A 26,699-nucleotide genomic window follows, 5' to 3' on the forward strand; every position below is an offset into this window, starting at 1 on the left:
TTCTCTCTTTCTGTCTTTCTCTCGGAGGACCTGAGCCCTAGGACCATGCCTCAGGACTACCTGGTATGATGACTCCTTGCTGTCCCCAGTCCACCTGGCCGTGCTGCTGCTCCAGTTTCAACTGTTCTGCCTGCGGCTATGGAACCCTGACCTGTTCACCGGACGTGCTTGTTGCACCCTCGACAACTACTATGATTATTATTATTTGACCATGCTGGTCATTTATGAACATTTTAACATTTTAACATTTTGACCATGTTCTGTTTTAATATCCACCCTGCACAGCCAGAAGAGGACTGGCCACCCCTCATAGCCTGGTTCCTCTCTAGGTTTCTTCCTAGGTTTTTGGCCTTTCTAGGGAGTTTTTCCTAGGGAGTTTTTCCTAGCCACCGTGCTTCTTTCACATGCTTTGCTTGCTGTTTGGGGTTTTAGGCTGGGTTTCTGTACAGCACTTTGAGAATATCAGCTGATGTACGAAGGGCTATATAAAAATAAATTTGATTTGATTTGATTTGATATCATTGCTTCCTCTGACCATGTTTTAAATCATCCAATTATCTTGGTTTAGTCAGACAGGGTTTACCATCTGTAAATGTATAGACAGCAAGTAAAACAATAATTACAACGCTGTCTAACTTACAGAAATATGTAAGTTAGTCAAGCAATAAAAAATACATTCAATATTGAGCTATTGGTCAAAAGGCAGGTCAAATGTCTTTCTCTTGCAGTATGTGTTTATACCTGTTCTCATTCTTACATCATATGATTGCATGGCTTACCATGTTGAGTACTCCCAACAGCACATATTTTTGCAAATAAGATGTGCTTGTCCAGGGCTACAATAAAAATTAGTAATGTTGGGGGTACTTAAGGACTGGAGTTAGGAAACACTGGCTTAAGATACTGACTTGAATCTTATTTTTGGAGCGGGATCAATTTAAGTTCAATCTCAACTTTTGCTTTATCCTAGCAACATTGTCCCAGCGCAAGCCAAATAGTCTGAAATAAACTGCACTCAATTTCATTCATTAATTTCAAACAAGGTTCATTCTCAGAATGTTAGGTCTTAGTCTTTACAGATTTGAATGTACAACTGGTAACACTTCAGTATAGGGATGACATTAAGTCACTGATTTGCAATATAAGTAGCATATTCATTGTTTCCTTATTCACGCAAGTAGAAAATAAAACACTGAATAAAGGCTTGATGAATAGCTTATAGCACACAAAGACCTAACTAGCTACTTATTTATACACTTTTAAACTGCATATTAGTGACCACTACGTGATTCATATGCTTAAATATTACCCTACAATCTACTGAATGAGGAGATACAACACATTCAGATAATGATGTCAGCAAAAACTAAACAAAGGGCACCGTCAATAGGCACCATCTTGCTTGTGCTCGGAACATAAGGCCAATTGTCCTGGTCACAGAAGCACCTGTCTACTTGTGCCCTCTGCTTACAGGGATACCTGTCTATGTGTGCTGGGTGCTGCAGAGCGACTGTATAAGGGTCAGCTGCAGTGGTCACAGGGGGGTGGAGTGGAGGGCCAACTGGAGCTAATTGATCCCCCACCATGAAGTCCACCAATTATACTTCTGTGTTTCCCAGGAGGAGACAGGGGATGGTCGGGGTCAGACCACTTTTACGTTTTGATTTAAAGCAGGCCAATTAAAGGCAATCAAATCATAAAGGGGTTGCCAAACACGACGGTTTCTGTTTCACGTGTCTGAATCAGCCTGACTAGGAGGGCAACACTGTCTGGTCTGATTTCCAATTCCACTTGCCCCTGACACCGATATATTTCTCAAGTAGGAAATGTTATAAGGATAGTAGTGCTTGAGATAAGCGCACATAAGTCAAAACTATGAATTCATCTTGGACTGCATCGGATGTTCTGATTTATGAGTTTGAGCCAGAATTGTGGACTACAGATCCTACTCTTATGCTATTATTACGCCATAGGCTATTCAGGATTGGGCCCTAAGTAAAATATAAGACAGGGTTTGAATTGCCTTTCAAGTCCTTCAATCCAGGAAATTACAAATGACACATTTTTGCATTGACCAAGTTGAAACACAACGGACCCCGACTCTGATATTAAAAAAGTCCAGTCATTGCATGATACATACCAGGAACTTATCGGGATCGGCCCCTCCGGCTTGACCCACGAACACGCCGGCTCCTGGCTCCAGCTCCATCTCATCCGGGGACCTCTCAAAGCGTACCACCTGGGGTTGGTCGTCGCAGTTGATGTAGAAGGTGACCTTGTCGTCCAGCACGGAGATGGAGAAGCGGTTCCACTGGTCAGCCAGATTGTGCACGGGGAAGGTGGCCGCCACGTACGACACCTGCGAGTCGGGCTCCGTGTAGTAGAAGATGACATTCTGCTTGCTCGCCTTGACCGGCGACAGCTTGACGCCCACATACATGATCTTCTGCGAGGCGTCTGTGACCGAAAAGATGACTCCGCCCTTGGTGGACTGGGGCTTCAGGTTGAAGAGGAGGGAGAAGTCCCGGTAGAAGGGGCTGGGAAGATGGGCACGTGCCAACTGGCCCGTGTTGGCGTCGGGACCGAAGACGTAGCCGGGGCTGTTGTCGGGACCATAGATCTTGGTGATCTCCTCTGGGGGAGGGTCCCCGATCAGGTGCAGGAGGGAGACACCGATCTCATCTACAGAAGAGAAACAGGAAGTTAGTACACATCACACAGGAAACGCCGATGACGGGGTGGGCTGCATGGCGAGATTGGGTTAGCGTGCTCTATTAGTGTGTTGGGTTTTGACACTGTGAGTTTTGGTCTGCGAGGTAAAAGCAGACCGCCAACACTTTCTTAGTAGTGTTTTTTTGGGAGGGAAGGGGGCAGCAATGTTAATAAACCCAGTGTCCAGAGTCACTTGAAGATCTGCATTAATGTAATGATATTTCAATGATTCCTGGTCTAATATTTAAGAGAAATATGACCTGACATGGGAAACATCATTGGACTTGTAAAACATCTATCACAACTTCAAGATAAATTGTGCATTGCATATCAACATGTCAATCAGCTCCACACGATAATGGTAATTAGATATCAGGGAAACATTACAAACAAATACATTATATGGCTGTAGTTAATTGCAACTGACACATAGCCAAACAAACCACTGTGCTAGAATACTTTGCAAAGCTACAGTAAACAATGACCTTTTGCTCTTAACTTTTGAATCAACCCTATATGTGAGGATTTCTCAAAGGGCCTAATTCAAATAAGCCAACTCCTACTGCCTGCCTTCAAATAATGGAGTGGGTTACAAAAACTAATAGCAACTATGACATCCCCCAAAAAGCATGGGGAGAACACTTCTCCTGGGACCTACAAGAATCTAGATCCCTTCAACAGACGGAGTTATTTTAGCCCAAAGCCCCTTGTGAATGCATGCCAACATGACATTCTTCCCTCACTGACATTGGATAAGGGGAACTCCATGCTAGCCAGTCTCAGAATGTTTTAACATGGGGTCAATGAAGGACAGGCACCACACGCAAAAATGTAATTTTTGCAGCTCCTTATCAATTTTGACATTTTGGGGAAATTTTGGTCCATTTAAAATAAAATTTTCAAAAAGTAGATGAAAATGTATATTTTTGTTAGTTTATCATACTAGCATTATCAAAATGTCATGAATTGTAACCACTTTTAAATAGACATACATCCATAATTTCAAAGCTCATGTAAGGGGTGCGTAACTGGTGGCAGGGAAGTCAGACTCAGGAGAGCAGAACTGGGTAATATCCGGAGCAGTTTAATTATCAAAACCAACGGCATCCAGAACTACAAAATATGGGTACAAAACCCGTCGCTCACCAGTCAAAATGTGCACAAGCACTTACAACAAACAATTTCACACACAGACATAGGGGGAACAGAGGGTTAAATACATGACAAGTAATGAGGGAAATGTAAACCAGGTGTGTGGGAAAACAAGACAAAACAAATGGAAAATGAAAGGTGGATCGGCGATGGCTAGAAGACCAGCGACGTCGACCGCCGAACGAACAAGGAGAGGAACCGACTTCGGCGGAAGTTGTGACAGCTCACTTCATTGAATCCCATCACTACATTGAATCCTTTTCATAGATAATGTTACAAACCGGAATATATGTAGTAACTGACCTTGAAGAGATGGTGATTGGGTTTAATAGGTGTTTGGCATTTGGTAGTCTAATTGCAGTGTACTTTCCCCGAAAGTCAGACTCTTCCTGCACGCCAACACATTTTTCTCAGCCTCTCAGAAGCATCTGCATTCATCACAATTTGTGTGGTTATCTTTAAACATATTATTCAGACTTATACATAGGGAATTGTTGATATGTTGTCCAAAAAAATCCTAGATGACATTTTCTTCAAAAGTATTTACAGATAAGATGAAATAAGTATTTATCCGCAATCTGCTGTGTGTAAGTCCAGAGTGTCTTAACCAAAAAATGTAGGCTGACTTCATACAATGTCCCGATTTTTTTTGTGTGTTACATGCAAACACAGTATGTGCATATTTAATGAATTCCTTTTTTTTTTTATTATGCTATTAGGGTATGGTGCCGCTCATTCCTATAATTTCCATTGTTACATAACACTAATATGTGAGAAAAATATCTTTGTGAACAAATGTTTCATTTTGTCGTTATAGGTTGGTAGCAACATGTGAAAATTGTTGCGGTAATCTGTTGCAGCTCAAGTCGACTACCACGCCCACAATGCAATGCTCTCTCTATGGGCTGGCTGGACGTAGCTACAATAATAATAAAGTCAATATCAGCATGTGAAATAGCTATTTAGCTGTGAAATCACCTAAACAAACTGCACTTTCAATATAGCAGTCTACAATCTCACCATGTTCAACCAGCATATCCATGTGAGTCGAGTCTGCCATTCGAATGGCACTATGCAATGCACTGAAGAGGCAGAAAAATAGGAGAAATGTGTTAGTCCCTCTGTTAAATTACAAATTCCTTGAGGTTGGAATATCTCAAAGGCATGATCAATGGCTCATTCGAGAGAAGACAACCTCCCACGTTATGACATCAGCCAGTATTGAAATCTGACATGTATGATAGACGTTTTCGCGATCTAAAAGTCATATTCCTGTTAACTTCCAGTGTAGTGAGAGAGGCTTTAAATTATTTAACTAGGCAAGTCAGTTAAGAACAAATTCTTATTTTACAAAGACAGCCTACCCCGGCCAAACCCTCTCCTAATAACCCGGAAGACGCTGGGCCAATTGTGCGCCGCCCTATGGGACACCCAATCACGGCCGGTTGTGATACAGCCCGAGATCGAACCAGGGTCTGTAGTGATGCCTCTAGCACCAAGAAGCAGTGCCTTAGACCGCTGCACCACTCGGGAGTCTTAAATGCTATGTCATACCGGCCAAATGTATGTATGTATGCTTGAACGGGAATAGCTCAGATACAGATGAAAACATGAAATGACCCAGGTAATCGACAGAACATCGCCGAGAGATGCGCAAAAACAACATAGCATTCAAAATGGGTGAATCATTACTTTAAGTGACCCCATACTTCTTTTGATTTCAAACGACAGGATTTCAAATAGGTCCAAGGGGGATATGACCGACTGTATGCAATATTGCAAGGCATGAAGTGTACAACCAGTGTCTGAACCTTTTTTCGTTGTCTGTATAAATTTGAAGTGACTCTAGGATCTTACAAGATCGTTAACAAAGTTTGACACAGCTAAACAGAAAACGGTAAGTCTGATTGAATAGACTTTGTAAGCTTTTTCTAACAAGTGCCTCCGACTGCTTTTTCCAATGTGTGTCGAAATTTGAATCACTTCTCACGCAATCATGTTTTGGAAAAAAAGTTAATCTAGAAAAGGGAGGATGGTCATCCTTGATTGTACTGCAATTGAAATCAGAGTTCATTAACACAGTATGCTTCAGTTAGATCAGATGCACTTAAAACACTTCCTAAGACCATTGAGATATTATCACCCAGATTCTTGTTCCAGGGTGTTACGGATACAGGTAGTGTGTATCCTGTATTTGTATTTATTTTCTCTCCTCCTCCTCCTCACAGGTGACAATCATCACTCCCCAATCAGTCATCAATCAGTCCCCAATCAGAAGACACCTGTTCCTTTTCCCTCAACCTATCACAGCCCCTTTCCCTTGGTTTAAAAACCCAGTCAGTTGTTTTCTCCCCAGATCAATCTTTGTGTTCATTCTCTCAATCGCTCGTGTCCAAGCTCTAGCTCCCTGTGTCTCGCTCTATATCTCTGTATTGATCTCTTTTGTTTTTGCAACTACATGTCACATTTGTCCGGTAATCCTGTGAGTATTGTTTGGTTGTTTGTTTATTTGGTGGGAAAAGGGGGTACCAAGACAAGTCGCCCATGGGCATACATTACCCGTAGGAATACTGTGTAAGTACCCTAGTTAGAACTGGGCGGACCACCCTCTGTATTTTTGGTTAGTTAGCTGTTGTGGAAATAGGCTAGTCTAGCTTAGGGGTGTTTTTGATTATTGTTTCTTTGCTTGGGTCCAGCTCAGCCCCTTTTCTCACACCCCTTTACCGTGTGTTTAAAATAAACCTTTTGAGTTTGACGGTAGATTTCAGTTGTCTGTGGTTTTTGGTTCTCACTGTTACATGTCACGATTTTAATTTGCATGATTTATGTTACGGGTCTCATATCCATCCCCCCCCTAGACCGCTGGGCCAAAGGGATTCGTAACACAGGGGTATACTGTTGATGTACATGTAAACCAAATGCTTATGACACTCATCACAACACATAATTAGGATGACAAGATTATCACAAAGAAACAAACCATACCAGTCAAACGTTTGGACACACCTACTCATTCAAGGGTTTTTCTTTATTTTTACTATTTTCTACATTGTAGAATAATAGTGAAGACATCAAAACTCTTAAAGTAATGATGGACTGTCATTTTTCTTTGCTTATTTGAGCTGTTCTTGCCATAATATGGACTTGGTCTTTTACCAAATAGGGCTATCTTCTGTATACCACCCCTACCTTGTCACAACACAACTGATTGGCTCAAACGCATTAACCTCTAGGGGGCAGTATTTTCACGGCCGGATGAAAAACGTACCCAATTTAAACAGGTTACTACTCCGGCCCAGAAAATAGAATATGCATATTATTTGGATAGAAAACACTGAAGTTTCTAAAACTGTTTGAATGGTGTCTAAGTATAACAGAACTCATGGCAGGCAAAAACCTGAGAAAAAATACAAGCAGGAAATGAACATTTTTGTGGCTGTACTATTTTCAAGTCATTGGGAATAAATCACACAGTGACAAAGGATTCATTTTGCACTTCCTATAGCTTCCACTAGATGTCAACGATCTTCATAAAGTTGTTTGAAGCGTCTATGATGAACAGAGACCGAATGAGAATTAAGGGAAGTTGACGTCCCTGGGAGGTTGTCACTTCATTATTGTGCGCACATGCGCGTTCATGTGAGGCTAGACATTTTTCAAAACTTGTTTCAAGACACAGGAGAGGTCGGGTTGAAATATTACTGATGTTTCACGTTAACCTGTTAGGGCTAGGGGGCAGCATTGACACGGCTGGATAAAAAACATACCCGATTTAATCTGGTTACCACTCCTACTCAGTAACTAGAATATGCATATACTTATTACATATGGATAGAAAACACCCTAAATTTTCTAAAACTGTTTGAATGGTGTCTGTGTATAACAGAACTCAAATGGCAGGTCAAAACCTGAGATTCCTTTACAGGAAGTGGCCTGTCTGACCATTTGTTGAACTTCTTTTCCATCTCTATCTTTTACTAAGGATCTCTGCTCTAACGTGACACTTCCCACGTCGTCCATAGGCGCTCAGAGCCCGGGAAAAAACAGAATGTCGTCATTCCAGCCCCAGGCTGAAACACATTATCGCCTTTCTCAAGTGGCCCATCAAGAGACACTAGCTTATGCGCGTGACCCCGACCGCCCCCGCCTTTGGGATTTTTTCCTCTGTTTGCCGAAAAGGAGATTCCCTGTCGGAATATTATCGCTTTTCTACGAGAAAAATGTCGTAAAAATTGATTTTAAACAGCGGTTGACATGCTTCGACGTACGGTAATGGAATACTTAGAATTTTATTGTCACGAATTGCGCCAAGCGCGTGACACTTCTTTACTATTTCGGATAGTGTCTGGAACGCACGAACAAAACGCCGCTATTCGGATATAACGATGGATTATTTTGGACCAAACCAACATTTGTTATTGAAGTAGCAGTCCTGGGTGTGTATTCTGACGAAGACAACAAAAGGTAATCAAACTTTTATAACAGTAAATATGATTATGGTGAGTGCAAAACTTGCCGGGTGTCTAAATAGCGAGCCCGTGATGCCTGGGCTATGTACTTAGAATATTGCAAAATGTGCTTTCACCAAAAAGCTATTTTAAAATCGGACATATCGAGTGCATAGAGGAGGTCTGTATCTATAATTCTTAAAATAATTGTTATGCTTTTTGTGAACGTTTATCGTGAGTAATTTAGTAAAATGTTAGCGAATTCCCCGGAAGTTTGCGGGGGGTATGCTAGTTCTGAACGTCACATGCTAATGTAAAAAGCTGGTTTTTGATATGAACTTGATTGAACAAAACATGCATGTATTGTATAACATAATGTCCTAGGGTTGTCATCTGATGAAGATCATCAAAGGTGAGTGCTGCATTTAGCTGTCTTCTGGGTTTTGGTGACATTATATGCTGGCTTGAAAAATGGGTGTCTGATTATTTCTGGCTTGGTACTCTGCTGACATAATCTAATATTTTGCTTTCGTTGTAAAGCCTTTTTGAAATCGGACAGTGTGGTTAGATTAACGAGAGTCTTGTCTTTAAAATGGTGTAAAATAGTCATATGTTTGAGAAATTGAAGTAATGGGATTTTTAAGGTTTTGAAAATCGCGCCACAGGATAGCAGTGGCTGTTACGTAGGTGGGACGAATTCGTCCCGCCTAGCCTAGAGAGGTTAAATGCCATCATGTCAGTGCAACTGACACGTTCGTCGTAGGAAGGAGACCAAAGCGCAGCGTGGGTATCGTTCCACATCTTTTATTTTAATGTGAAACTTTGCAAAACAAACAAACTACAAACAAAACACAAACCGTGACGAAAGAGGTGCAACATGCACTAACTCAAAATAATCTCCCACAAACACAGGTGAGAAAAACAACTACTTAAATATGATCCCCAATTAGAGACAACGATGACCAGCTGCCTCTAATTGGAGATCATACAAAAACCCCAACATAGAAAAAAGAAACTAGAACCAAACAACATAGAACTAGATAAACCCCCCCAGTCACGCCCTGACCTACTCTACCATAGAAAATAAGAGCTCTCTATGGTCAGAACGTGACAGCAACAGGAAACCTACAGCTGTGTTCCCCAAATATCTGTGCTCCCTCTTCTGTCACCCCGGGTGAATGGTATGGAATCAGTGCATAATAATGGGGGAAGTTTTGGAAATAAACAGAGAACACAAAGACGTGTGTCCTCTCGACCTCAAATCCGCATCTTGTGATTTGTAGTGAGAAAATGCACCTCTATTGCACGGTGATAAGCAAATAACCATGCACAAATTGTCCTATTTCATCATAATTGTAATTCAAAATATAAATCAATACATCTTTATAAATATTGAACATTATGGAAGATAAAAATCTTATCAGTCAAGGATAAAGAAGACACTTCAAATGGGAAGTAATGCAAAACAAATGTTTTTTTTTCTACAAAACCTCTACAAGTTTGTTTGATCATCTTTGAGCATCAGCTGATATGTTTTTTTCTCCTTTACAAAACATTATTTGAGAACCATCAGATGGCAGATAAACAAGTTCTATGAGTCATTATACAAGGTTCAAAGTCCTCCTGGGGATCTATGAGAAGCGTAGGCCATTAGGGTCTGCAGGTGGTTAGGTTGAAAGGTAAAATATATGAGGTAATCTACAAAGCTACGGAAGAGCACTCCTATAAACATAATAAAAAAAGGTGTCGAGTACATGGTCTGAAATAACAGAGGCCCCTTCCTGTGTCTCATTTATTGCATTGCCAATCTATCAGTGCGAGAGAGATTATAACATCATTTGACAGAACTGAAGAAAAAGCCAAACAACTCTCAAGTGGGTCATGTTCTGTTCTGCAACACAGCTACCGCATATCTACACTATATTGTTGGATTTAAAAGTTCAACATGCATAATACTGTATATGTGACTCGTTTTAGGAAACAAGGCGTATGTCACGCATCACTACTTTACAGGAGAGCCATTTGAACGTAAACTTTTTTGGCAGAAATGCCTTCTAGAACATGTGAACTGTCATTTGCCTTAATACAAATCTTGTATGCCATCTGTAAATAGGAATACAATTGTTAAATCATGAGCCTAGTTGGTTTAGTAACAGAAAAAAAGCATCCTTCCCGCTACCCATGATTGGCTAAAATAAAGAATGGGCAGGACATGCCGAGAGATGAGTTCAGAATGGTCTGCCATGTAGCACGCTTCTGTCTATTTGAGTTGGTCAGTATGTGTAGGTAATCCTGTCTAACACATTTAAATATATATATATATAGCGTAGTAGAACTACATAAGTGTTGCTCTCCACTTTCTGTTGGATCAAATTTTGTAATCAGTGGAATTTGAGTATGATAGCTAAGGTGATGGAGAAAACACCTGTCTCCGGATTACATCTTCAAACTAAGGGCAACCACGGCATCTATGACAAAGGGAGAAGCAGCCATCCATGTATAATGGGTAAGATAGTCTAGCTAGCAACATTTTCAGATATTACACGTTTCTAATTTTGTTAGAAAGTCGTTTTCATTTCATATTAAAGTGTACTGTTAGCTAGCTAGCTAACATTAGCTGGCTGGCTCGCTAGGTGTATATTATCCGTATCTCAGAGCCATTTGCTTTGCTAGTTATAGCCTAATGTTAGCTAGCTAACATTGAACCTGGTTGGCTCAAGTTGGTAGAGCATGGTGTTTGCAACGCCAGCATGGTGTGTGCAACGCCAGGGTTGTGGGTTCGATTCCCACGGGGGCCAGCACAAAAAAAAATTCATGAAATGTATGCATTCACTACTGTAAGTCGCTCTGGATAAGAGCGTCTGCTAAATGACGTAAATGTAGAAAAATATAAATGTTAGCTACCTGCAGATTCATGCAGGGTAGTAACGTCATGAGTTGGGATTATGGTTCATTGTTTAGCTACCTACATGTCTTAACCTCTCTGGGCTAGGCGGGACGAATTCGTCCCACCTACGCAACAGCCAGTTGAATCACGTGGCGCGATTTTCAAATACCTTAGAAATGCTATTACTTCAATTTCTCAAACATATGACTATTTTACAGCATTTTAAAGACAAGACTCTCGTTAATCTAACCACACTGTCCGATTTGAAAAAGGCTTTACAACGAAAGCAAAACATTAGATTGTCAGCAGAGTACCCAGCCAGAAATAATCAGACACCCATTTTTCAAGCTAGCATATAATGTCACAAAAACCCAGAAGACAGCTAAATGCAGCACTAACCTTTGATGATCTTCATCAGATGACACACCTAGGACATTATGTTATACAATACATGCATGTTTTGTTCAATCAAGTTCATATTTATATCAAAAACCAGCTTTTTACATTAGCATGTGACGTTCAGAACTAGCATAACCCCCGCAAACTTCCGGGGAATTTACTAACAATTTACTAAATTACTCACGATAAACGTTCACAAAAAAACATAACAATTATTTTAAGAATTATAGATACAGAACTCCTTTGTGCAATCGAGGTGTCCGATTTTAAAATAGCTTTTCGGTGAAAGCACATTTTGCAATATTCTCAGTAGATAGCCCAGCCATCACGGCTAGCCATTTAGACACCCACCAAGTTTAGCCCTGACCAAAGTCAGATTTACTATTACAAAAGTTTGATTGTCTTCGTCAGAATGCACTCCCAGGACTGCTACTTCAATAACAAATGTTGGTTTGGTCCAAAATAATCCATAGTTATATCCAAATAGCGGCGTTTTGTTCGTGCGTTCCAGACACTATCCGAAATGGTAAATCAGGGTCACGAGCATGGCGCAATTCGTGCCAAAACATTTCTAAATATTCCATTACCGTACTTCGAAGCATGTCAACCGCTGTTTAAAATCCATTTTTATGCCATTTTCCTCGTAAAAAAGCGATAATATTCCGACCGGGAATCTCCGTTTAGGTAAACAGAGGAAAGAAAACAAAGCATTCGGTCGACGCGGGCACGCGCCTGAGTCTCACAGTACTGTAACCAGCCACTACCCAAACGCGCTACTTTTTTTCAGCCAGAGCCTGCAAAGCCACGATTCAGCTTTTTGCCGCCTTCTGAGAGACCATGTGAGCCGTAGGAAGTGTCGTGTAACAGCAGAGATCCTTTGTAATGGGTAGAGATGGCAAAGAAGGCCAAGAAATGGTCAGACAGGGTACTTCCTGTACAGAATCTTCTCAGGTTTTGACCTGCCATTTGAGTTCTGTTATACTCACAGACACCATTCAAACAGTTTTAGAAACTTTGGAGTGTTTTCTATCCAAAGCCAATAATTATATGCATATTCTAGTTACTGGGCAGGAGTAGTAACCAGATTAAATTGGGTACGTTTTTTATCCAGCCGTGTCAATACTGCCCCCTAGCCCTAACAGGTTAACAAAATACTCCACTATGCAAGTAACCATTTCAATAGAATGTTAATGATGTCACTGTTGATAGATGTAGCTGGTAAATTAATTATTCTGCACACTCAAACGAGAGAGCTCTGAAATCGGATTAGATAGCCAGAGCACAGAATAACGGACAAACCTACGAATGCTCAACACCCATTGAATATGGCCGGTGCCAGTAAATGTTGGCAAAAAAAACCGTAAATTGTTGCCAGCAGCACAGTTGCAGTCACCAATGTTCTGTATAACATAAAAACAACCTAACCAGCTCTGCAAGGGCAGAGGAAAATAGTCAGAGTGAGTTGTGTCTAGAAGTAGCTAGCCAACGTTAGCCAGTTAGATTGGGTGCTTGACTGCTGTTGTTAGGACAGAACACCCTTAAGAGGGTGTAAACAATGCTGAATGGTTGTAGACAAAGAAGAGCTCTCAGTAGGTATACCAAAACATTCAAAGGCCATTTTCTCAAAAGTGAGGTTACACGTTTATCAACTTTCAAAGCGGAATTAATTTCCCATTGTTCCTCAACTGAAGTGTAGGACGTACCATTTTCTAGCTCTGAGTCTCTACTTTTATCCAATGTAAAATACACCATTTTAAATTTTGCTACAGAAGACCAAATCGAGCCGGTCTGTCACATATGACCTAACTAAGCAGACATAAGACACTAAACAGGACTAGGCATTTGTTGCTGCAAGTGAGGGCCCCACTCAAATCACCAGAGAGAGTTGTGAGTTCATGACTGTTGAACAGAAAACAATAAATCGTCATTCACACTGCCCTACAAGATGCTTGTCAGGATAAAGTGAGAATGACTGCTCGAGGGGCCACAGATGGACGGGCAGGCCTGCGCTTGCAGGTCGGCACAGGAACCCCCCTCACTCTCTCGGCCAGTTCTCAATGGTAAAAAGTCTGGTGGGGAGTGGGCCGGCAACTGGAGGGTTGCTGGCATCAAGTTCCTAGTCATAATTTCCTGTGCAAGGCACCACTTAACCCCTAAACGTCTGCAGGGGTGATGCACTTTGGCTGACATGTGGGGGTGTCTCAGGGTTTTTGGGATAAAACAAAAGGACAAAGATCTGTGTCTTGTGACAATAGACAAACAGAGCCTTGTCCCTCAGTCTGAGATCATAACGTTCCATCTGGAGGGAAAGTTTGCCTCCTCTCCACCTTCTTAATGCCCTTACCTCATTCTCCTATGATACGGTCATCTGATCTTTTCGATGAGTCCTCCTTTTCCTGGAACTGTGTGCTTCTACAGCATTCTGAGTTTTCTGAACACAAGCCCCCTCATTATGGAACAGTTCACCTATTATGCCGACCAGATCTAGTTTCACCCACAGGCATGGCCATAAACAATATCAAGGGAGCCTCAGTTGATATCTTAGGCACATATCTGGCAGTTCATGGCAATGTGTCCCTAAAATGACCTATGTTTCTCAGCATACTGATATAAACTGGGAGATGTTGACGTGCCTATTAAACAATGTAGAATAAATCACTCGTCAACAACAACGGCAAAGCGTCTTGCAACACAACGAGAAACGGAAGCCAATTGAATTACCCGCTTTATCATTTATGACTGTAAGGTTTTCCCCCTCAAATGTAAAGCCAAAGGAATGCCTTTGCTGATGTCGGTGAATGCACCCGTATTGTGTTGTCTAAAAGGCAGTGAGTCATTTGAAATGATGAAAACAAATTGGTCTGTGTGCAGGGGTTGGGCGATACGGCCCAAATATATCACGATATGTTTCACATTTTTGACGGTCTTTGGTGGTCTTTTATGTTTTTTAATAATAAAAGTTTTACATTTGCTCTATGAGTTGTGCATGACCCTAGAGTGGCAACACATACATTCTAAGTCACTTTAAATAGGGATTTCTCAACTCAGGTTGTTTTATTCTGTTCAAAGAAACTTCAAAACAAAAGTTGATATGATTTTAGCTAATTTACACACTGCCACATAGGGCTGCACGATATGGGTAAAAAAATCTAGGCCTTATTTTTAACAAAATATTGCAATTGCGATTTAGATCAAAACTAGCCTAGGCAGCCGATAGACGATAGTGCAGATCTAGAGGCCACTAAGGTTGATGTGCATTCCCGGTAATACAGTCGTGTCCCTTGTGGACTGGCTCGTATATTAAGTATCCTCCATTCAGGCTTAAAGGGCATAATTTTCCTCTTAAACTAGCTTTAACACAATTTTCCACGTCCATTTTGGGATTTTCACACCACTTAGGATGTTGCACACCCTTGGCTGAATGCGGTGTGCAACATCCTAAGTTGTCTGAAAATCCAAAAATGGTGGTGGAAAATCTGCTGGCTCGCCAATAAAGATAGTTAATGAGGAAAATTATCCCCTGATGGAGGATGCTTTATGTATGAGCCGGTCCACGGGCGACACGAGTGTATTACCGGGAATGCACATCAATCCTAGATGATAGCCACTATCGGCTGCCTAGGCTAGGTCAAAACACTTAGCTGAACTGTTGGAATCATGGAAATATAATGATTATTCAGAATGGAATAGTAGGCACTTTGAATACAGTGTTGTTTGACATGACACCAAATTAAAAAGCCAGGGAGGCATTCATAGAATTAGAAATTAGATTTCTAATAGGATCTCTATGGAGGCGTTATTGTCACAGGGTAGGAACCAAAGTGTTGGTCAGTGTTTCCCAGGGGAGTCGGATCCTATCATCTTTGGCTACATTAAATGTTGTATCTTACTTCATGTCGCTAAGCAGCATCTATTCCTCTCTGATTTAGAAGATGCTGTTGCACAAACAACATGCTGATTTAAGCTTACACCAGCACAGATATTAGGCTGTATTAGCTAGCTACGTTTGCTCTGACTCAGTAAATTTATTAGCTAGCTAGTTAGCTAGCCAGCGAGCTAACTAGCGATTAGTGGCTAATGATTTATTTTAGCCACAACTTGCTATGAAAAGACAACTAGCTGTTTGCAGATGGTAACATACTGTACACAAACTAAGTGTAATTATATAACACTTGCAAATGTATATTCAGAAGCAAAGTGGAAAGCAGCATAGTTGTCATCAACATATTGTTGCGTCTGCTGCAATGACCATGCAAACTGAAGAGTGAACAGTCGGCAAACAATCTTGTGGCCGAGCAACAACAACTGCACTCCTTGAGTGACAGGGGGAGGAGTTTGGTGAGAGAGAAGACTCAAGTAGTGGAGTAAAGTATAAAAATGGAGTGCCGTATCACATTTAACAAACCAAAACATTGAAATACCATTCTAGGAGGTAAAGAAAAAAACAAAACTGGTCCATGCATCAATACCGGTATACTGCCCAGCCCTATAATATTATCATTTTAACTAGGATCTCCATTCAACCCCCAGAAAAGCTTTTGTCATTCATTGACAGTTTAAGAAGACTTGATCTAGGCCAATCAGTCAGAAAAAAGTGCAGCTTCTGAAAGGGTCCTGCTGGGGTTGGTTCCCAAATTGTCCCATGTTGGGGAATAAAAGATTTGAAAATCTAGGGTTGAAATAAAATACGTAAACAATTACCATTCCAAAGGGATTTGTTTTTTGTACAGATATTTTTCTCATATCTTTAGCCTAATAGTGGCACAAATGACAATTTAAAAAAAATTATAAGAATGTAACCTTTATTTAACCAGGGGAAACACATCGAGACCAGGGTCTCATTTACAAGGGTGCTCTGGAAAAGAATAATCAACATTTACAATTAAAACAAATCACATTCAAAAGCGACAGATAAAATTACAAATCAATCAAAACAAGTGCAGTTCTCCTTCACCGCATTCCTAATTAAAGTCCCGAACTGACCCTTCGAGACCAGAGAGTCAAGCCTCAAAGTGGCCTGCAGGTCATTCAATGATCTAGGGGCACAATAACTAAAAGCAACCTTCCCGGACTCTGTGGAGACACGTGGAACCTCTAGAACCAGCCAGTCTTGAGAGCAAGTCTGATGGTAGCTGGATTTCCAATTAACCTCTCTAGGGGGTGTGGGACGCTACCGCCCCACCTGGTCAACATCCAGTGAAATTACAGAGCGCCAAATTCAAAAACAGAAATAGTCATTATAAAAATTCATAAAACATACAAGTGTTAAACATCGGTTTAAAGATTAACTTCTTGTTAATCCAACCACGGTGTCAGATTTCAAAAAGGCTTTACGGCGAAAGCATACCATGCGATTATCTGAGAACAGCGCCCAGCAGACAAATCATTACAAACAGTTACCAGCCAAGTAGAGGAGTTACACAAGTCAGAAATGAATCACTTACCTTTGATGAACTTCATAGGGTTGCACTCCCATTTACTCAATAAATGTTTGTTTTGTTCGATAAAGTTCCTCTTTATATCCAAAAACCTCCTTTTGTTCGCACGTTTTGTTCAGTAATCCACAGGCTCAAAGGCAGTCACAACAGACAGACGAAAAATCCAAAAAGTATCAGTAAAGTTCGTAGAAACAGGTCAAACGATGTTTATAATCAATCCTCAGGTTGTTTTTAGTCATAATAATCAATAACATTTCAACCGGACAATAGCTTCGTTAAAATAATAGGAAAACAAGAAAGGCGTGCTCTCGGTCGTGCGCATGAAAAACCTCTGGGATACTGCAGTGTCCACTCATTCAAAGTGGTCTTACTCCCTGATTTTTCAGAATACAAGCCTGAAACAATTTCTAAAGACTGTTGACGTCTAGTGGAAGCCATAGGAAGTGCAATTTGAGTCCTAAGTCAATGGATACTGTAATGGCATTCAATAGAAAACTACAAACATAAAATAATCCCACTTCCTGGATGGATTTTTCTCAGGTTTTCGCCTGCCATATCAGTTCTGCTGTCCCCACAGACATTATTTTAACAGTTTTGGAAACTTTAGAGTGTTTTCTATTATATGCATATCCTTGCTTCTGGGCTTGAGTAGCAGGCAGTTTACTTTGGGCACGCTTTTCATCCGGAGGTGAAAATAGTGCCCCCTACCCTAGTGAAGTTTTAAGAAGTGATGAGGTAGTATGGGAGTTTCTGGAGAACGGCTTTATATACAAATATCAGCCAATGTTGGGCCCTTCTGGTAGTCAGAGACTCCCAGCCAACAGAACTACTGTATATGAACGAAAATTGTCTCCTGTGATAAAAAATGCAGGGCTGAGTAATAGACTTAATCTAAAGGTTTTAAAACAGAGGCTGCTGCGTGCATGTAGATTATATCACCATAGTCAAGTACTGGGAGGAGCGATGCTTTACCAATCTTCCTCCTGTTTTCAAAAGTAAGGCAGGATTTATTTGTATAAAGGAAACCGATCTTAATTACCAATCTTTCTCAGTTTTTCAATGTGTGTTTTAAAAGACAGTTTTCATCAATCCAAATACCTACATACTAATGAGGGATTGGCTTAATTTAGGCTCCCTTGAAGGTGCAGCTACACAGATCTTTAGGTTCAATTTGACAAGACCTGGAGAACAACAAACTTGGTTTAATTAACATTTAACACTAATTTAAGATCTGTAAGCAATTCTTGAATTGAATCAAAGCTGAAGGTCGTTAATGGCCTGCTGCACTGAGGGGGCATCCGGATAGAGATGTTGGCCCCAGTTATTATTCAGGGACAAGCCAACATTATTCATGTAATCAACAGTAAAGGGCTTAATTCTGAGCCTTGTGGCCCTCCTTTGGTTATGTTAAGAAAATTAGACTGAACTCCATCAGCAGATATACAGGACATCTATCATGCAGGTAATTTTTTAACCAGCCGTAGGCCACTCGGCCTAGACCAATTTCGGGTAGCCTCTGTAGCAGGACTGCATGATCAACCATATTGAATGCTTTCGACAGATCAATATAAAAGGGCAGCGCAGTGCGGTTTCCTGTGTAGTTTGTTAACTATGTAATTTATGACTTGAGAAGCAGCCGAGATGGTGCTGTGTCCTGGTGAGAATTCAGAATACAATTTCTATCTAAAAAGGACCACACCTGAGAATTTACCAAGAGATCTACATTTTTTTGCTAAACATGAATGTTTTGAGATTGGCCGCTAATTATTATGATCACAGGGATCACTACCTTTGTGGAGTGAGAGAACAAAGGAATAATACCCAGAAGAATGGATAGATAAAAAATATGTGTCAAGGGCTCCACAATCAGAGGTGCAGCAAGCCATAGAAGACACGGGTCAAGCATGTCTGCCCCAATGGACTTCTTTAACATCAATAACTAAATGAGTGTCCAGAACTTTCTTAGTAGTGACTTGCTGAAGAGAGAACAGTTGGTCAACATTTACAGGAGCAGGCATGTCTGTGACTGAACAGAGATGCATCAGAGATGCATGTGTCATGAACATGTGTCATGAACAGTCTTTTCAGAGTTGTCCTTATTGCCCCTTTCAAATAAATCGCCCGCTGCTATAAAATGTTGGTTCAACTCGTTGGTAATTTGAGTTTTGTCTATTATATTATTGGAGTTTAACAGAACCTCATTGGCTAGAGAGGTGTGACTGCTTCTTTTAAGCAATTCAGAATATCAGATGTGTCTGGTTTGATCTGGTTTGGCTAGTACCTCACTGTGCGAAAATGGCTGGAAGGATTTTGAAGTCTGATATCTTAAAATGACACTAGCGTTTGGGACTTCTGTGTTATCAAGTTGTTTATTTAAATAACACAGAAGACAGGCAAGGAAACTTCCAACTTATTTTCCCATTCATTTTCCCCATTGGAAACAAGTGAGAGAGTTCAATGGTGCATATGGAAGATGCATTCAAGGTAAAAGTCATATTAAAATGTGGATGGAAAAGAAATGCATTGCACTCTGATGACCACCAGGTTGTACCCTTTTCATGCATCCAAAATTTTTGCACGTTTGGTGACGAGGCCTAAATTGCATTCTCTTTCAATATGACCATAGCGCATAACTTATGGCCTGTGGGGGGGAGGCATTCTAACGACATCGCCAGCAGTAAGACTTGAGCTCGATTTCCAAAAAGACAAGTGCTGACGGAGTGGGTACCACTTAAGCTCTGCAGACTCGGTACCGGGCCTTAATCATATCCCCTCAGAAAATGACGAGATGGGAATGCTATGCCTTGAGCAATTTGGCAGGGTGTTCCTTCAATGCTTCAATAAATAGCTCTGGGGAAAACAAAATGGCAACCAAAATGACCAAAAGTCATTGAAAACTGTTTAATCAAGAGGTACTCTGCATGGTCATAGTCCAGCTGAAAATTACTTCTGTATCTCTACTATACTAAGGACCATTTCATTGGCCTTCCCATTGTAACAGAAACCAGGGAGCTTGGAGCTTCTGTCAGTGAACAATTGAGAACATTGTGCCCATAATTGGAACCCTCAGAGTGCAGCTTAGAAATGTTTTTCCAATAGCTAACACCTGCGTGAGATCTGTGCCAGCTTTAAGCCTTCCTGTCATGGGATACAATATTAGACTCCCTGCATGGAACCACTGCATTGTGGATAATCAGTGTCAGACCCAGTATAGTATGAACCCCTGGGAATAGAAACCGCAAAGCCACAAAAACACAAACCCTAATATATACATGATCCCACTGCCAGAGTTTGTCTGGCAGTGGGGAAGACATACGGACCACTGTAGCAGTTAGCGATGTTGGGATTAACTATTTAAATTCAGTCAATTCCGGAAATGTTAAATTAAAGTTGAACTACATGGGTAATTGTGATTTTTGGACTATTACACCAATTGATTCTTTATGAATATAACTATATAAATGCCTTATGAGCCTAGTTCAACTGTCGTACCCCACTATAACCCAACATATAAGCTTGTTTTACTCCATTGTTTGTAATCAATGCAATTGTAAACAAACACTGTAGAGCATCAAAACATTGTTCAAACTATAATTTTGATATAATAGCTGGTTAGTCCTTGCATCCATAGTCAATGAATTTAAGAGTGATACATTTCTCCATCCCGCAGAGGGGTGACTACTTTGTTATAGTTTGAACTGCAGACTGCCCTTTTATGAAGCAATGTCTCCTTTTGTATATAGTTTATTTATTCAAACGAGACCAAAATAAACAAACAAGATACATACACATGCACAAACATATACAGCCTAACATCTCTATTCCCACCCACCCTATCCCATCAAGAGGTAGGCAGTCCTGTAGCCTGTGAAATGGCCAATAGGCCTACTGAATGATGTAAGTGCATACAAAACAACACAAGACAAAAAGAAAACAATGCATTGGAGATGTGCCAACAAATATTACAGGTCATTCTTCTTTTCCATTTTTACATGGTCATAAGATTCATACGGAACATCATCCTATACATTGGCCAATGTAAACACAATTCAGGGAGACAATTTCATTCATCATCAGGTCATAATCTGGTATGGTTACACATTGAAGGGAGAATATCATTCATGATATAGAAATGTGGGGGTATCTAAGAGCATGGATAACTAGTTACTAGCTCCACCTGCTGACCACTGCAGGAATGGACCCCATACTAGGTCAGTCAATGCCCTTACCCAATGTCTCCTTCTTTTCAAAGAGGACTTTCTTGGACATTTCTCCAATTTGTCACATTAAAACAAATCAAATGTAAATGCAATTGACCCCAACAACCCTGAAATCTGTAACCGCTTATCTTTCAAAGGAAAGCAAGTGACCATGACAAAACCCTAGACATTACTAAAATGGCTAATGAGTTAAACCATTTGATTTCATGCCACTGGGGTGCTCCCAGTTATTAAAGTGGTAGAACTACCCACTATTTGATCCACTCATGCACAAGGGCAACATCAGTGCAATGTTCCCATGGGCAGTGACCCTCCCACACATCTCTCCATATAGAAAGTGTGTAAACTGCCTCATTATACTCTGCTGTGCAGGGCCCTGATGAAGTCAACATGCAACTGTGAACCCACCGAGCACCCGCCCAAATTCCGGCTCAGAATTATGAAGGGAAGCGATGAGAGACTCTTCCATAAGCAGCCCATCAACATTGAAATAACAAGTGGGGGCATGAGGGGGTACAGATAGGGATAAAGAAAGTGCCCTCTCCTACACACGATGGCCACAGGAACTGTAGATAGTAGGAAGTGTCTGAAATAGTAGCCATGACGAAGCACACACCCAACACTATGAAAGTATTTACCAGTGAGGGAAGGATGTGGTGGAAGAGTGTTGGGGGTTGGAAAAATACCCATATTAAGTTACCCTGGGCTAATTAACAACGAAACAGACCGATTTTGGCTTTAGGGTTGGTCTTTACAGGTTGTGAAACATTAGCTCGGCTATTCAACTGTGACCTGCACTCTAATGAAAGCTGAAGCCATCAACCTGTTAACGTTTCAACACTGAGCTGCACCACTGCAGTTCACTTCATAAAATCAAGCAATTTTGCTATCATAACAGGTACCACATGAGTAGTGTAATATACAGTATGACCAAAAATCTTTTACAAAAGTAAATCACACATTTGTGCATGTTTTAGGGCAATTATGTTTATGTGGCATACTCAGCATCTCAGTGATCACCCAAAAACAAAGTAATATGAGAGCCATTTGTTACACACCAGCTGATGGACTTCAACCAAGGGACCAATATGTGGGTGAATGCTACCAGATGGTCTTTTAGTGGGATTTTTTTGTTGGTCTTGACTAAGCTGATAGGCTGTAATGGATAGATAGAGCTGTACCTCAAGGCAGCTCTAATAGGCAATACCAAGCACAGATGCCTCAGCCTCACTGCTGAATTGCTGCTCTTAGATATCGGCAATAAAATTCCTGTCCTTGAGGACTAATTTTATAACATGAGTGCAGAGCATGACTTGCCCTAAGGTCATTTACAATGTGACTTATTTAATTTAGCTGGCACATACTCTGAATGTTTCAGAGAATCACATGGTGTTTCCTACATTTCTGAGACTTTTCAGATTCACTCTACAGATTCACTTAGTGTCGGACCAGAGACATCTTGTCCACTAAAGCCTGTCAGTGGAGCAAGCTGTCTAGAGATAGCAGTGCCGTAAAAAGAGATAGTGTAAAGCCGGATGATATGAATGTGAGCACTGAAACTCCAAATACACCACCCTGATCAGGGTGAAATGGCATCACACTCCACCACTATACTTATTTGACAACTTCGTAATCTGGAGCCATTTTCAGTACCTTTAAACAACTACTTATTGTAAATATTTATGGGGTCTTAATATGGCAAACAATGTGTCTCTTCTTTTTGAATTACTTATTCATAGAAATGTACACTATATATACACAAAAGTATGTGGACACCCCTTCAAATTAGTGGATTGGGCAATTTCTGCCACACCCGTTGCTGAGAGGTGTATAGAATCGAGCAAACAGCCATGCAATCTCCATAGACAAACATTGGCAGTAGAATGGCTGCTCAATGACTTTCAACGTGGCACTGTCATAGGCTGCCACCTTTCCAACAAGTCAGTTCGTCAAAATTTCTGAAATGCTAGAGCTTCCCCGGTCAACTGAAAGTGCTGCGAAGTGGAAAAGTCTATGAGCAACAACGGCTCAGCCGTGAAGTGGTAAGCCACACAAACTCACAGAACGGAACCACCGACTGCTGAAGCGCATAAAAATCGTCTGTCCTCAGTTGAAACATTCACTACCGCGTTCCAAACTACCTCTGGAAGAACTGTTCGTTGGGAGCTTCATGAAATGGGTTTCCATGGAATAGCAGCCACTCACAAGCCTGAGATAACCATGTGCAATGCCAAACGTCGGCTGGAGTGGTGTAAAGCTCGGCGCCATTGACTCTGGAGCAGCGAAAACGAGTTCTCTGGATTGATTAATCACGCTTCACCATCTGGCAGTCCGATGAACAAATCTGGGTTTGGTGGACATGAGGGGTTTGGTGGACGCTACCTTCCCGAATGCATAGTGCCAACTGTAAAGTCTGGTGGAAGAGGAATAATGGTATGGGGCTGTTTTTCATGGTTCAGACTAGGCCCCTTAGTTCCAGTGAAGGGAAATCTTAACGCTACAGCATACAATGACATTCTAGACTATTCTGTACTTCCAACTTTGTGGCAACAGTTTGGGGAAGGCCCTTAACTTATTCAGCATGACAATGCCCCTGTGCACAAAGCGAGGTCCATACAGAAACGGTTTGTTGAGATCAGAGTGGAAGAACTTGACTGGCCTGCACAGAGCCCTGACCTCAATCCCATCAAACATCTTTGGGATGAATTGGAACGCCGACTGTGAGCCAGGCCTAAACGCCCAACATCAGTGCCCGACCTCACTAATGTGCTTGTGGCTGAATGGAAGCAAGTCCCCGCAGCAATGTTCCAACATCTTGTGGAAAGCCTTCCCAGAAGAGTGGAGGCTGTTATAGCAGCAAAAGGGGGACCAACTCCATATTAATGCCCATGATTTTGGAATGAGATTTTCGACAAGAATGTGTCCACATACTTTTGGTCATGTAGTGTACCTACACCACCTCCTCTCCAACATTGTAAGAAGCGTTTTATGTTTCATGTTTTTCCATTTTAGGAAATGTGCCTGCTGAAGTATTTTAAAAAGTTATGTGCAGATTCAGAAAAACGCCTAGAAAAGAAAATGCACTCATTTGACATAGAAACCATGAGCATATCTGTTTCCACATTACTACCTGGCAAAGAGAAGAAAGTAAATTGGAGCTCAACATGTGGTTTAGAGATTTTGCCACGGCATGCTTAGGCCAAAAGTGAATCCTGAGAGCCCCCACTCACTGTACCATAACAGCAGGGTGGGATCTAATCATGAGATCGGAGGCTAGAAAGGTCAGTGTTCGGCTGAGAGCTGACTTAACTGAATATAATGAGCTACCATCCTGGTACACTGATGGCATAGGCAAATTATTGCTCAACCCAACTTCTCCCCAACTAGCAGAGTAAAAATGTTGCATGTGCACCCAGTGGCATCCAAAACAGGTTTGTTGCTGAACAGAGTTTATGTTGGACAGGGAAAGGAAAAATTTGTTTCTACCAGTACCATTTATCTTTCCCCCATCATGCTCAAGGCCATTGAAATACCTGCAACTGGTGTCTATATGTCTCAAAGTTGAAACAGTCACCAAGCTAAAATAAGATCAACTGTCATGCAAGTATATTCAAACACAAAGGTGGGCTGGTTGAATGTATCACACCAAACCACAAAAAATTAAATAATCACTTCCCATGTGCTCAATGTAACACGACAGCTCATTTGACCATGTAGAGAGCAGAATGCACGAACTATGACAAGCAATTCATACAACCAAAATGTAATCATTTTCATTTCAAAGTTACCGTGTATATGTACTGCTTGTAATGTGTGTTGCAATGGTTTATTCTTTGAATACATGTGACAGCTAGTTGATATAAAGATGGCATGCCAAAAGATTATGTATAGAATGTACACTACATGCCGGGGTGTCCTTCACTCCTTTATGTGCACATGAAAGAAATAAAATGACTATAAATACTCCATTTAAGTCTGGGAGGGACAAATCATATAACACGGAATCCAACTGTGACCTTTAGCCCTTTACTCTGGTTTTATTACATCATCTCAAACTATATATATATATAAACTTCCAACTTCAGCTTCATCAAGTCCCTCTCCCTCAAAAGTAGACTCTTTATCCTGCACCTAACTTACATTATGCTAAAGTCTCTTTATAGCCCATCTATAGCTCTCCAGAAAAAAAAAAATGTTTTACCTCTGGGGGAATGTGTGTGCGTTCATGTGTGTGTGTGACACATTCTTCTACATTTTAGTTAGTCACTTGCCAACCGGCAGACTTGGACATACATTGACATGCAACCGGTTTGGGTTATGAGGAAAACACTAGTGCCATGCTTGTTTAGTCTTTGCTCACACCATTGTTGTTGCCGAAGGGTTGAGTTGCAAACGGAAATACACTGGTTAGTCCCCTGAACCTTCATATAATGCACTTAAAACACACTGTGTCAGGATGAGCCCAAGAAACACGAGACAAATGTCCAAGGACTACTGGGTGACAAAAAAAGAAACAGGGGGTGGGATTGGGGATGGTTGAAAATGGATTCCCAAAAAGGGGATACATTTTAACCAGTGATTACCTTTCTGGTTACTAACTGACAAGCACTGATACCCATCATCCTCGTCGGGCAAAGAGTGGCACTCCATAGGGAGGCTGCCCTCATCGAGGACTGTCCAGCAGCTGTCCTGCAGGACCTCGCAGAAGCTGCGGCAAGGCCAAGGCGGTGGCAGTCCCCGGGGGCACCTGGGCACCAGCAGAAGGCAGAAAAACCACTCCAGGCTATGGTGGCAGCGCGACCTCAAGAGCCACGCCCAAGAGCCCAAAACAGCCCGGACCTCCTTCACGCTGCTGTGATTGAAATAGTTGGGCAACACAAAGCTGTCGCCACCCATGGATTTGCAGAAAGGCAAATGGAAATCTATGGGCCAGCAACGTGGGGATTCCGGGGCTGGAGTCTCACTAGTAGCTAAGAGAGAGTGGTTGCTGTCAAAAGGGTTTAGAAAGTCACCTGAGACAGTGTATTCATCAGAATACTTTGTCGAGTTAAAATTATTGGCATACCAACTAGAGCTACTGTTAATTACTCTATTGCTACTGGGAGTTGTCTCAAGAGAGACATTAACACTTGGGACGGGCTGACTGTCTATGGGGAAAACCATAGCATTCCACTCAGCTGTTCTGTTGTGCTCGTCCAAGACACTTTCTGCTAGGTCCACCTGGATAATACCCAGCATCTCATTCTCTTTCCCTGCAAGCACATTGACATTTTTTGCTAAACCGATGAGGTCTGTGGGTAAAACTGTTCCCTCCTGGCCATCCCACATAGAGGTTCCTGGTTCAGATCCAGATTCAATGCTAGACCCAGATCCAGATTGAGACCCAAAACCAATTCCAGACACAGGTCTAATTTGAGACCCATGTCTGATTTCAGACCCAGAT

At 41.4% G+C, this 26,699-nt stretch overlaps 1 protein-coding gene across 2 annotated transcripts in view; it reads right to left on the minus strand.

Annotated features, from left to right (window-relative positions):
* The window catches only part of LOC106581675 (uncharacterized), a 210,731-nt gene that overhangs the window by 87,726 nt on the left and 96,306 nt on the right, over nucleotides 1-26,699 (minus strand). For both annotated transcript variants that reach the window (XM_014163884.3, XM_014163883.3), the window contains one exon: nucleotides 2,141-2,682. In XM_014163884.3, coding sequence (XP_014019359.1) covers nucleotides 2,141-2,682 — 542 coding nt within the window. The remainder of the gene's footprint in view (nucleotides 1-2,140; nucleotides 2,683-26,699) is intronic.

Source organism: Salmo salar, chromosome 21, assembly GCF_965601325.2.
Source record: "Salmo salar chromosome 21, fSalSal1, whole genome shotgun sequence".
NCBI lineage: Eukaryota > Metazoa > Chordata > Actinopteri > Salmoniformes > Salmonidae > Salmo > Salmo salar.